General features: G+C 49.2%; 3 protein-coding genes across 3 annotated transcripts; 1 reads left to right on the forward strand and 2 right to left on the reverse strand.

Annotated features, from left to right (window-relative positions):
• The first annotated feature begins 17 nt into the window (after positions 1-17).
• Positions 18-2,209, forward strand: LOC144738519 (filamin A-interacting protein 1-like). The gene is given in 8 exon segments (XM_078621531.1): positions 18-197; positions 199-288; positions 290-355; positions 357-1,267; positions 1,269-1,605; positions 1,608-1,837; positions 1,839-1,962; positions 1,964-2,209. Coding segments are annotated over 8 exon segments (2,154 nt in total). The 5' UTR covers positions 18-47.
• A 3,670-nt stretch (positions 2,210-5,879) lies between these two features.
• On the reverse strand, positions 5,880-11,068 carry ECT2L (epithelial cell transforming 2 like). Its single transcript, XM_078621530.1, is given in 22 exon segments — positions 5,880-6,010; positions 6,080-6,252; positions 6,365-6,453; positions 6,759-6,915; positions 6,992-7,065; positions 7,144-7,163; positions 7,166-7,195; positions 7,198-7,289; positions 7,354-7,463; positions 7,537-7,623; positions 7,885-7,988; positions 8,347-8,442; positions 8,528-8,583; positions 8,585-8,645; positions 8,762-8,927; positions 9,256-9,333; positions 9,377-9,472; positions 9,475-9,648; positions 9,917-10,079; positions 10,160-10,272; positions 10,569-10,705; positions 11,059-11,068. Coding segments are annotated over 22 exon segments (2,217 nt in total).
• A 619-nt stretch (positions 11,069-11,687) lies between these two features.
• On the reverse strand, positions 11,688-12,564 carry CCDC28A (coiled-coil domain containing 28A). Its single transcript, XM_078621532.1, is given in 7 exon segments — positions 11,688-11,742; positions 11,820-11,842; positions 11,914-12,006; positions 12,008-12,057; positions 12,141-12,316; positions 12,393-12,448; positions 12,451-12,564. Coding segments are annotated over 7 exon segments (564 nt in total). The 5' UTR covers positions 12,562-12,564.
• Positions 12,565-12,914: the final 350 nt, after the last annotated feature.

Below are 12,914 nucleotides of genomic sequence, written 5' to 3' on the forward strand. Positions count from 1 at the left end.
AAAGTCTGAGCTTGAAGGCCGAAGTGGACAAACTGAACCACAGAATTATGGACTTGGAGAAACTAGAGGATGCGTTCTGCAAGAGCAAACAGGAGTGTGGCTCACTCAAAAGTAACCTGGAAAAGGAGAAGATGGTGTCAAAGGTTCTGTCCAGTGAGATGGAGGTCTTGAAGGTCCGTGTTAAAGAACTCGAGGCGGGCCGAATGTCAGCTGGCAAAGACCGAGGTGACGCTGAAGGAGGACCTGACCAAGTTAAAGACACTGACAGTCATCCTGGTGGATGAGAGGGAAGGTGATGGCAGAGAAGCTGAAGCAAATGGAAAACAAGGTCCATAACAGCACCGGCAAGCTTCAGGGCTGAGCAGGAGAAAGTCACATCGGTCACAGAGAAGCTCATCGAGGAGAGCAAGAAAGCACTGAGGTCCAAGGCCGAGCTGGAGGAGAAAATGTGCAGCGCCACAAAGGAGAGGGACGACCTGAAAGCCAAACTGAGGGCGGAGGAGGAAAAGAGCAACGACTTGGAGTCCAAGATCAACCTGATGAAGAAACGGCTGCAGTCGCTAGAGACGATAGAAAGAGAGCATCTGAGGAACAAAGGTAAAGAGGAGCACATGAAAGCACCCAGCCGCTTCCAACAAGAGGACAACAAGGTGAAAGATCTGACCCAAGAGGTCGAGCGCCTCAGACGCAAGTTAAAAGACGTGAAGGTGGTCGAGGGAGACCTGCTGAAACAAGAGGAGCACGAATCTCTGGAGAAACGATTCAACAACGAGCAAGGAAAAGTCAAAGCACTGATGGAGGAGCTGGAAATATCCAGGAAAGAGCTTTCGAAGTATCAGCTGGTGGAAAAGAAAGAGTGCAACCAAGAGCACGTTCTGTATCAACGTCTGAAGGACGAGGAGGCTCGTTCCAGTCATCTGAGCAGAGAGGTGGCAGCTCTGAAGGAGAAGATCCACGACTACATGGGAACAGAAGAGTCCATTTGCCGCATGAAGACCGACCACTCGACTCTGCAGAGAAAGCTGACGCAGCAGGAAGTCCGAAACAAAGAGCTGGCCCGAGAAATGGAGACGCTCACGCGTGAGCTCGAAAGATACAGACGATTCAGCAAGAGTCTGCGTCCCGGCATGAACGGACGGCGATTTTCAGATCTGCATGTTTCCACCAAGGAAGTCCAGACAGAGCCGCTGGAGCTCGTGTCTCCAGACTGCAAGATGGTGGCGCCCCTAGAACGCGCTGTCGTCAACGGGAAGCTGTACGACGAGAGCCAACCGGGAGGACAACGCAAACTACAGCAACAAGATCACGACATGCAGCCCGTCGCTCATCGCCAACGTGAACAACCTGAACAACCTGAAGAGCGCACGAGTGCCGTTCCTTAAAAACAAAGACAGCCCCCACCAGCTCAACGGTAAACCGCGCCACAACGGCAACCACGTCCAGTCGGGAGACGTCGTGTTGACCCACAGCCCCGGGCAGCCGCTGCACATCAAAGTCACCCCCGACCACGGGCACAACACGGCGACGCTGGAGATCACCAGCCCCACCGCGGAGAACGCTCAGTCCTTCACCAGCACGGCCGTCATACCCACGAGCGGCGGCCCGCCCAAGCCAGGATTACCATCATCCAGAACGCGTCGATATCGCCGACAGTAAAGTCTATTTCCCCTCCGACGAAATGTAAAGGCCCACCGATGTCGGACGAACTGTGCTCACCAGATCGGGTCCTGTCCCCTTTCACTATGGCCACCACATACTCCAGAGCGGTGACCCCGGACTCGTGCAGCTCGGTTACCCCCGACCGAGCCATGTCCCCGATACAAATAGTCTCCGTGACAACAGGCACCCCCGACCGCTCCCTCAACGGAGCCGGTGGAGGTCGTCGGCGGGCACGCCGTCTTCCGCGTGACCCCCGAAAGGCAGAGCGGCTGGCAGGTCCAGAGGTCGAACAGCTCGGGGGCCGAACGTCATCACCACGGAGGACAACAAAATCCACATTCACTTAGGGAGCCCCTTCGTTCAGAGCGTCGGCACGCCGCCGCAAACCCACAGTCCGTGCCACTCTCCTGGACTCCAGGAGCAGAGGACTCACCTGCTTGCCAATGCCGCCAAAGGCAACAGTAAGATCATGAGTAGCATCCTGATTAAGCCCACTTCCGCCCAAATCCAAAGGCCATCACAGATTACAGTAAGTAATGCCTACGACTGACCCGCTAGCCTCCAGAACCACCCCGTCCTTTCAGATCCCAGCGTAGACCCTCGTAACCCCGACACATTTACATCTTCTCCTTGAACGTGCGTCGCTTGGTTCTGTGTGATTAGACTTGGTTTGCCTGCATGAAACAAACCAAACGTTATCGGAATTTTGAGGTTTTAACTTATGTGCACTTACTGTGTTCTTGTACTGGATGGCCAGCTGGCCGTGTGGTGGGACTCACACACTGATGTACCCGTTTGTTTCACTTCATATTCACACATACTGCATTCTGTTGTTTGATTTCTCTGAGCATTAAAGTGTGCCAAAAGGTTTTTAGTTTGTCATCCATGCTTGCCTTTACATTTATTCACTAAATCCAGCATGATTTGAAAGGAACATCATGAGTTTGGTGCATGTACAGTAACGTTTTTAACATCTCATCTCTCGTGTTACAGTTAAAAATGGACAAAGATTGGACCGATTCATGAAACCTGCAAACACAAAGCTACTTGTGGAGCTGCTAATCAGCACCACACCACAGTATCGATTTCACTCTGTTTACATAGTCGCTACATGAAAAATAAGAGTACACAGTGAATGTTGAACAGGAAAACATGTTCAAGTCATTTCAACCCAACGACCTTCTGGTCAACAGCCTCAGTTTTACATGAAAGTTGATGAATCACGTCCTGCCAAATGAGTCATCGATCCGATTTACCAATGTTTTTTAAAGCTGCAGCGGAAAAGTTACCACATATGTACGATTTGTTTGAATTCAGCCACTGAAGGTCAGCGTATGAAGAGCAGGAGGAGAGAGAGTACAACGGAGAGGATGTGGGATGATTTTATCTGTTAAATCTGTAAAATCAGTCATGTATTAATACAAAACTCATGTTAAAACAGAAGAATTACGACGTGAAAGGGTGGAGGGCCTTTCTCGGACGCATTGGGAATATCTTTGGGTCTGAGTGAAGTGAAGCCACTTGAACTTTTCTCAATAGTTCTCAGCTGAATGCCCCAAAAAGACATTCAGCTAAATAATTAAGATGAATTCAGAAAGAAAAACCTGTGTATGTTGAACATATTCTAGAAGTCACAGCAATCAGAGGGACTGAGTTCATTCCGACAGACATAAGTGCAGGCACAGACGGACCAGTATGACCAGCAGATTTGATTAAATCAACCATTAAATTGAATTAATGCAGCTGGAGGAAGCGGATCCATGGCGGTCTGTGAAGACAATGAACAAGACGTTATTCATGAGACCTGAGAAGCCAGTGAGCAGCTGTCCTGTGACCTCAATTAGCCCCTGACTCACGAGCAGCTCACAGCGTGTACTCATCTTGGCTCGTGCTGAGGAATAATACCGATCTGCACGTCGTACCTCTGCCAGAACCGAGTGACACATGCCGGAGGCGTTTCACTGAGGCTGTAATCATGTAAAACACACACTGATAAAAATAAGATGAAGAACACATCCTGATGTAATTTTAAACAATCACACACTGATGTGAATTAAATGCACCCCAGGAAGGCTAATGGCCGCGCTGCGTGCCAGACGGTTTGTGTGCACATGCAGGTCGAGAACAGATTTTCCTCCTTTCGGGCGATGACGATAACAATCTGGGAGGAACTCGCTCACCTTGACCACCGGGGGCGTACAGGCCGATACGACTGGCATGGGGGGCTTTTTTCTAAACAAGCTTTTATACGAGCGTGAGAGCGTCGAAAGAAGTCTTGTTCCCCTTTTAAAACAAACACCAAAACAAAGCTTGTGTTTGGTCGCCGTGGCAACAGCCAGGCCCAGCATTGCAGAGCTCAGGACAGAGGAAGCAGTTAAGTGAAGTCTGCTGCGCTGCTGATAGAAGAGAACAAAAGTGGCACATTAAGGCTGTTTTTTCTTGTTCAGATTTTCTGGTTCATTAGCGGCTTATTCTGAAATTCAAACAGCATGTGAATACGTCAGCTGATCTGAAAACTACAAACTCTGTTCCTGAAGAATACTTTTAAGAATTCCAAAGTGAACAAGCACGAATAGCTAAAAAAAAAAAGTCAATTTTCAAGATACTTTAAAGGAACCCACCCTCTCACATATAAAACATGTGCAATTTACACAAAGTATGTCCAAAGTAATAGTTCTTAAACTCAAATTTAATTCCAGGAAGAACTGAAGTCAGATACCAACAGACACAACTGGCAAATTTCCACATGCTACCTAGAAAATATACCAGAATTTCACTATTTTTGTAAATGGACGTTTGTACTGCTACAACAGTATAAATTAATAATAATGAATAAAATATTTGAGCACAAAAAAAAATGCAGTGAAAAGGTACGAACAATCATATGGGTTTGGCACCATCTAGTGATCATTTTTCAGCATTATGTCACACAGTCTCACATCATCACACATCTACAGCATTTTACCAGGAACAAGTCAACATAAAGAAAAAAAGTAACAATAAAGTAACTAACGATTTGATCGTCACTTTGTGCAGATACCTCTAGAAGCATTCCGACGACCAGCCGCTACAAGAATCCCCAAACCGAAGGGCTACAGCTCGCAGAAGGGAGCAAACAGCCCGGCAGCCAACATAGGACTGCAGAACAAGAGCCAGCTGCTCCAGTTAAACTCCAGCAAAGATCAAACCCTGGCAGCGCACAACAACAACAACAACACAACCCAAACCTAGTCAACCGCAGACTGTGATTAACTCAGCACAGCAGAGTTTGTTTCTGTTTCAGCTGAAATACGTTTTGAGTTACTAAAGATGCAACGTGAACAGTTTGAATGTTTAGAAGAATGTCGATGTGTTTTATTGAGTTACATCTTTCACAGAAAAATGTGTTGCACTTACCTTCATTTGTTCAATGTGTATACAAAGTAATCTTGCAGTTGTCGCTCATATTTCATATTTCATGTCAGAACTGTGAAACTGTAATATTAGTGTATGCGACACAGTCCTTTTACTGCATAAAATAACATTTTGTACTTGAGTATTTGTACTGACAATTCTAGCTGTTAGAAGTAACAAATGATAATAAAGTAATTAGGTGGGACTGGTGGATATTTTTGGACAAAAGTGGCAATAATGTACATAATAGTATCTTGTTGGTATGCACCAGCCTGACAATGAAAATGTGATTGTGTTATTTTTGGTTCAATAAAGATTTTTTTACACGTGGAACAGGATCGACATCTCATCTGTATAGTACTGAAAAAATATGTCACAATGCAGCCAAGTGGTGATTAGAAAACAAAATACAAAACAGCAATAATGATTCATCCCTGATATCACACATATCAAGGTTAAATTAGAAACAACACTGCACATTTAAAGTTGCTAGAATCTGAAATCAATTCTAACCTTTTACAATGTTAACATTCTTTGATTAGTCAGTTGTTAGAAGTACTTATTATAATTATGTATTTGCAATTAACTATGAAAAAAAAATCATATTTGCTGGAAACTTCATCCTGCATTCTTTCTAATGGCCACGCGAGGGCGACTTTGCTGATAACAGAAACACTATACAATACTTTTTGGTTTATACATTACCTCAACTTAACGTGTTTTAACGGGGGTTTATGTGTTTAGTTGTCTAACTACAGCAGGATGTTCCATGTATTACACATTTAGTAGCGTCACTACCTCTTCTTGTGCTCCTGCAGCATCACCGCTCACACCAGCGTCAGAGCCGTTTGGATGGCTGCAGTCAACACAGACAGGAAGTGCTCCCTCTGGTCTCCCCGCTCGGTGGCACAAACCCACGAACGTCTGGGACCCTCCAGGACGAAGGCGTGACACACATCTGCACACGGGCCGATCCTTCGGTCATTTCAGGTCCTTACCATCGTTGTCATGACGTGAGACGACTTACAGCGCGTGTGTGTGATCCTCCTCGCGGCCAGGCTGGTGAGCGCCACCGAGGTGACGAACGTGTGTGTGCTCTGGTGAGCAGGGTGAAAGGGGGTGTGCCGCACTCGTCGCCGCGTCAACACAAGCACGTCAGTGAACAGGAAGAGGCCGACATCAAACACGTGCTCATAGGTCCTGGTCTCACACACACACACGCACACACACACACACACACACACACAGATGAAGGTCAGTGTGTGCGGCTGTGGGATGGTTCTGTCCCAGGTGAACTCGGGTGCGTTCTTACCTGAGGCAGTCTGGAATCTGGTCATCAGGACTCCTGAGCAGAGCAGCGTCCTGACTCATGATCAGCTGGCGGTTTCCCTCACAGAGACTCTGCACAAACAGAACATCTGAACAGGGTGTGTGTGTGTTGTGTGTGTGTGTGTGTGTGTGTGTGTGTGTGTGTGTGTGTGTGTGTGTTTTTACCGGACAGCCGTGGATCATCTGCTGGGTTTCCTCCATCAGCCAGCTTCTTTCAGACGTACGCTTCAGCTAGAGACCGAATGAGTGTATTTACTGCGGGTTTACCCACAATCCTTTGCAGTATATATATTATATATGCATTCACTGCATGTCAATTTATCTTGGACATTAATAGAAGTCTCTATCTATTTACAAACACATTGACCCCGCTCTACCTTGTGTATGAAAGCTTCGTACTGCTGCAGGCTGTCGAGGGCGGAGGAGAGGTGTGGACGGTCAGGGTGAGCCGGGGGTGTGTGTGTGGTCAGAGATTGCAGCAGAGTGGTGTACTGGTGAATTCTCCACACAGGACACAGCAGCAGCTCCTGTAGGCTTCACACACATACACACACACACACACTGGATGACTACTCAGGTCTGATGAGGATGATCACGTTCCACCGGTTACCTCAGCATGTGTGTTGCGAGAGTTCTGTCTGTCCTTCTCAGGAAGGCCCGAAACGCCGGTTTCGTCTCCCTGCACTGACACACACACACACACAGATTTATGTGACGTGCTGAACACTTGAGGAGGGGCTCAGCCGGCCTCATCGGAGGCACCTTGTCGACGGTGCTGAGTGCAGCGTGTAGTTGTTCAGGTAGCTGGTGTACAGCGCAGTTTGGAGCAGAGTTTCACGCACACATCGCCGACACACTGCTCGGCCCCCCACTGCTGCAGTCGGGACTGTAACTCTACCTGAAACATCCTGGAGCAGCACAAACAGGTCAGAGGGGGGAAATGAAATGGAAGCTGCTGCAGCTCCCACGTACCTGTGGAGCTCCAGGATCTGTGTGACGGGGGTGAAGACGACCTGGACGTCCCCGAAGCTGACGATGGCTCGGTTGGAGTTCAGAGCCGCCGTGAGGGGCTCCAGGTAAACCTTCAGCACAAAGCGCATCACAGACGCTACGTCTGCAGCTTCACCGACAATCCCAGGAGGGATGACGACGTACCTTCACCACGGCACTCAGCCTGCCGACGTACACGCGCTCGCTGTGGTGCAGCTCCCTGGCGATGACACCTCTCCAATCAAAGGCAGTCTGAGAGGAAAGGACAGAAAGAGTTGGAGGGTGAAGACATACTTTTCTTTGGTCTTCTCAGGGTGAAACACCTACCTGAGATGGTCCAGGGGTCAGACTGAACCTTGTCTGTACGCCTCGTGTGACTGAGGACACGTCTCCTTCCTCCCCCTCCTCCTCACACCGTCTCATCAGGAACTTGGCGAGAAACTCCAGGGATCTGGTCTGAAGACACAAATGGAGGAACACTCGCTGCGAATGCTTCGTTTTTGACAGACTCACCTCTTCCTGTTGGCTCAGAGCGGTGAGCCCTTCGACCAGAGCCGCGCTGAGATCTCCAGACATGCAAACATCTTCCAGACGGACTGTGCCCGACAGGAAGTGACCTGCAGGGACATTCAGAGAGTTTACAGGACACTGCTCACGCACACCTGTGTGAAACAGTCAGCGACACTCACCCAGAGCTCGGCCCCTGGCTTGTAGGCCGACGCGATGTAGCTGCGTCTCCATGCGTCCTCTCAGCTCCACCAGAGCGTCCTCCATCCACTCCGCTTGTCTGCACCACAACTGCAGGACGCTGTCGCACGCGTAGTGGAGCGCCGGGCCGCCCGGTGGCTGTCGGACAGCCCGACGCACGCGCTGCCGTCCGACCACTCGCCCAAGACTGCAGATGAGAACATCTCCTGCGGTTAAATGCATCTTTCTTTTACGTGTGATGGAATCTGCTTCACAGTTCATGCTTACTATTCTGAAAACTCCCGGTGGCGAGACCCACGGGTGCCCAAACCTTCAGACCAGTCAGAGTGGACAGAGTCTGGAGGAGAGGACGATCCTGAGGCTGGCGGGGGCAACGTGACGAAAGTCAGACGCACAGACACACACACACACACACACACACACAGAGTTTGCGCTTGCCAGCACTCACCTGATGCTGCCAGCGGGGAGAAGAGGTCAATGCTTCCTCCTTCCACCACCACGCCACACTTTTTCCCAGAATTCTCGCTGGTCAGGAGTCGGCAGAGTGGTGTCTGATAGGCTGATGCCTGCAGAGGGGTATGAGGGGGGGGCAGGAACAGAGGGGTTGCCTCGGTAACCGTTTCCAAAGCGGCCCAAGTCACCAGCGCTGTAACTCACACAAGTTTTCTTTGTTTGTTCTCACCGTGACACAGCTGGATCTCCTCTGCTCCTCCTGGAGCTAACAGGCCGAGCCTCTGAGCTCTCCGCCCACAGACGGCCGCCTCCACCCGGGTCCACAGAGCCGACAGGGTCCCTCTGTGGTCATACAGGAGCACGGTCACATCCGCCTTCACGCCGCTCAGCACCAGCTAGACGGGGTGGAGAGAAGGGGGACGTCCTCTCAGACTTATGTTTCGTTTAGAAAACAGATGGAGGACATGGTCTTCACCTCATAGGCAGGAAGCCCATCAGAGATGAGCAGGAGGAGGAGGGTGGGGGGGTGAGCTGCTGAGGGTCTAACTGATCTGCACCAGGAGGAATTCATAGTGTTAGTTCTTCAGGAGGACACGCTGATGCTCATCAGTGTGTGAGAAAACACCTGCTGGGTATGTAGACGCTGTGGACGCTCTGAGCTGCTGTCCGTCCCCAGTCCAGGCTGACGACACACTGGGGGACTCAACAGCTCTGGAGGTCAACGAGCTGGATGTGCTCCCAGAGTTTGGTCTTCTGGGCGGAGCAGCGCTGCCCCAGGCTCTCCTGGTCCTCATCGCTGCCCTGCAAATAAGCAGAAGTCACACATTTGTTCAAGTGACATGACAAACCAGTCTTCTTTACTTTTTTCCTCCTGACGTCTGTCTCTGATCATTTGCCTCATCATCCTCTCCTTGCATCTCTCCTCCTCCTCCTCCGTCAGCCAGAGATTGGGCGGGCGGAGCGCCCGTACTGCTCCGCCGCCTCTCGGGGGGTGAGTCTGTCCAGCGTGTCGAAACAGGACACATAGTGGTTCTTCCAAGCTCCAAACTCTTTTTCTCCAGGAGTGTATGGAAGAAACCAGCCTCTTCGGATGCACTTTGCTGCCCAGATGCAGTCCTGAAGGACGCAGTGAGGTCAAAGGTGACTGGGTTGGCCCAAATCGGGGCGCACACACACACACACACACACCAGAACAACATTCATTTATGATTATTGTGTCCACATTTAAAGGCTAAATAGCCCTACCAATCACAAGAGATTAGTTTAGGATAATGGGGTGGCCAATGTGGTTCTAGGGGTGCCACCTGAGGCCATTCCCTGGACACACCCATGCTGGAAGCGTTTTATGTCTGCAAAGAAGCTGCAGGTTGGATTCTAGTCCCACCTGCTCAGACAGAATCCTCCACTGCCAGCTGACTTGCGCGGCAGCGCAAAGGTCACGAGGGGACAGGAAAGACATCACGTAGAGGGACAGGACGCGCGGCAGCACCGTGACGAAGTCCAGCCGAGTCACTGGAAGCGTCTCCATCAGCAGATCCCGGCAGAACCTGGGCAGATGGTACGTCAGTGAACGAGCAGCGACTTGAGTCATTCAGACTGACGCACACAAGATGAAATCAGACGTTACTTGAGCTGCGACTTGGTGCAGCGAGTGAGCAGCGAGTGCAGCAGGTGTCTCCTCTGTCGGTCCGTCCACAGGTCAAACCAGTGCAGCAGCAGGCCGACGCGCTCCTCGAATAGCTGGAATGAAAATCATGTCATGCGGTACACATGGAAATACAAGTTTCATAATTCACATTGCTGCAGGAAAAAAAAAATCCTAACAAGTGGTAAAATGTAAATTTATATTAGCTTATTAACTCTCAACAAGCAACTCCAATTTGCACACCCTTTCCTTCTCTTCACAGTATTGAAATAGAATAACATAATAATAAAATTGGTTTGGATAAACATCATGACTGCAGACTATTCTATTTACATCTGTTAGTTGTTAGTTGTTATTGTATGTGTGGTGCTTCATCCGAACAGGTTCTGACCTGCAGGTTGGTCTCTTTGTGGTTCAGAGGGGTCCAGCTGCTGAGGAGGGTCTCGGACGGGGACTCATAGTTGGTCCACTGAGCTGCCAGCGCTTCACCGAGTGCAGGTTGGTCTCCATGGATCCACCGATGAAGATCTGTCGGAAAGAGGAAATCTGACAGAAGCAGGCGCCTTATTATGGAGGTAACTATGGAGACACATCAACAGCAGTGAATTCCAACACACAGCACCACCTGCTGGTCACTAATGGAACTGGTCAATGACGGTGCAACAATTTGTGATGAAACGACTGTGAAACAACGAACAGGAAATGAATTAAAGAGGAATAAACATGAGTAAAAAATACAACATAGAATAATATCACAAAGTTTTCTTGTCTGTGGAACATTTCATGAGGACGTTTCACCACTCGGAGAGAAGCCTCTCCAGCTCTAAACTGACTGCTGTAAAGAATAGTTCAATGATAGTAACTTCATAATCACATCTCACCAAGGTGCATCAGTTCCACAGATGGACAAAAGACACGTTAGCAAGGGAAAATTCAGACAAGATTCAGTCAAGTCAGATTTATGGGTCAATAACAATACAATCACACTCCATAAACAATCTCCAAACAAAAAACATGTTAAAACAGTAGGTAACAATCAAGATGTACCATCAAAGCAGCATCGAATGATCATTCACAACTTTTCCTGCCAAAAAAACACATATTTGATTGAGCCAATAAGGCAAAGCTGCTAAAAATCAGGAATTAAGGCATAAACGTGACTTTGAAACCAACACACCGATGTGTTTTACATATTGTGCAGGACGTGCAAAGGTACTTTGATTTTAAATGTTATTCAGTGGAATCATTAATCTAATCTGAATATCAGTCGCTCTGTTTTGAGGAGACTCTGTAAACCTGCAGTGGTTCACATCTACTCCAAAGTACGACAGAGTGTACTGTGAAGATGACGTGAGTGAGTGAGTGAGTGAGTCACTTAGATTAGCCTGAATGTAACAATGAGTCTGCTAATGACGTCTGTCCTTCTGAGAGGACAAGAGGATGCTGGTGAACAGAATGATGGCTCCGACTAGCTCACTCATTTTGTGTCGAGAAGAAATCCATGATGAGGTCACATGCTGGCAGTCCTCGGGATGTCTTGGCTGTCGGCTAGATTCAGTTTCTGACTGGAAATTCACGTCAGGGAGACAAACAGCCGCGAGTGTAAACTGGGTATGTGTTACAAAGAGTCCCAAAAGGATACATGGAAGAACTGAGCTCCTCCAGCTGTGAAGAAAAACAACATTTAGATGTCAGAGTTTGACAGTGGAAACAGGTGGTGGTGGGGGGGTTCTTACATTAAGAAGTAATTTGTCCATGTCCACTTTCTTCTGGTCCTCAGGCATTTCATCCACCTCACCATACATGTCAAAGTGCAAACGGGCCAGTTTTCTCCTGCATCTCTCGAACGTGCTCCATCTGTCCAATGGAGCACTCGTTGCCTGAAACAGAGAAAAGATGTGCTGTGTAAAGAGAGAAAAGACGTTCACAGACACAGTGTGGATGGATGTCACTTCTTCCACACCGAATGCTTGGAGTTTCCCTGAGTGGAAGTCGTTGAGGAGGCTGAGGAGGCCGTTTTCCATCTCCTGTACATCGGACACATCGGTCAGGAACGAGTGCTGGATGATGGGAGCTGCTTGGTTCTGGTTGGAGCGACCACTGGAGCTCAGCTGGTACCGGGATTTGTCCCGAACTCCCCTGAAAACAGGCAGCCCACGTCAAATGTGCCCTCCTTTGATGCAGCTAACCCAGTGTGTTGGCTCCAGCTGCAGACCTGCGGCTCTTGGTCTTCTGGCTGGAGTGGGTCCCGGTGTTGTGGCTGTAGCCGACCTGCCTCCCCCGGCGGAGGAGCTGTTCTTCCGGCCGGAGCTGCCAGCCGGTGCCGGAGCCGCCGGGTGGGTGGAGGTCCTCGGACTCTTTCTCTTTAGCTTCCGCTCCTCCATAATGTCATGTTACGGTGCTGTCCGGTCATAAACTTGAGCAACACTTATTTTAGCACCGTATCATGAGAGCCATGTTGCTAATCAGGCTCATAGAACTGTTAGCTGGCGTTAGCTCAGCAGCTAGCAGAACCGGCGAAGCTTTAGTCGTTTTAAGTTACAAAACACACACATAAGCCGATTAACTCACATAAGCAGGTGAGCAAAGCCACTGCCCTCTGAATATCCAGCGGGTTGTCGAGGCTAAAAAAAACAACTGAAAACGGTACAAACGGGGGGTGTGCGGCGCACAGGATGCTAAGCTAGCCGCAAACTCCGAAAACTTCCTGTTTGGACGGACGCGACTGATGAGCCAC

The sequence above is a fragment of the Lampetra planeri genome, unplaced genomic scaffold (assembly GCF_965212315.1).
Source record: "Lampetra planeri unplaced genomic scaffold, kcLamPlan1.2.h2 scaffold_1030, whole genome shotgun sequence".
NCBI classification, from domain to species: domain Eukaryota; kingdom Metazoa; phylum Chordata; class Hyperoartia; order Petromyzontiformes; family Petromyzontidae; genus Lampetra; species Lampetra planeri.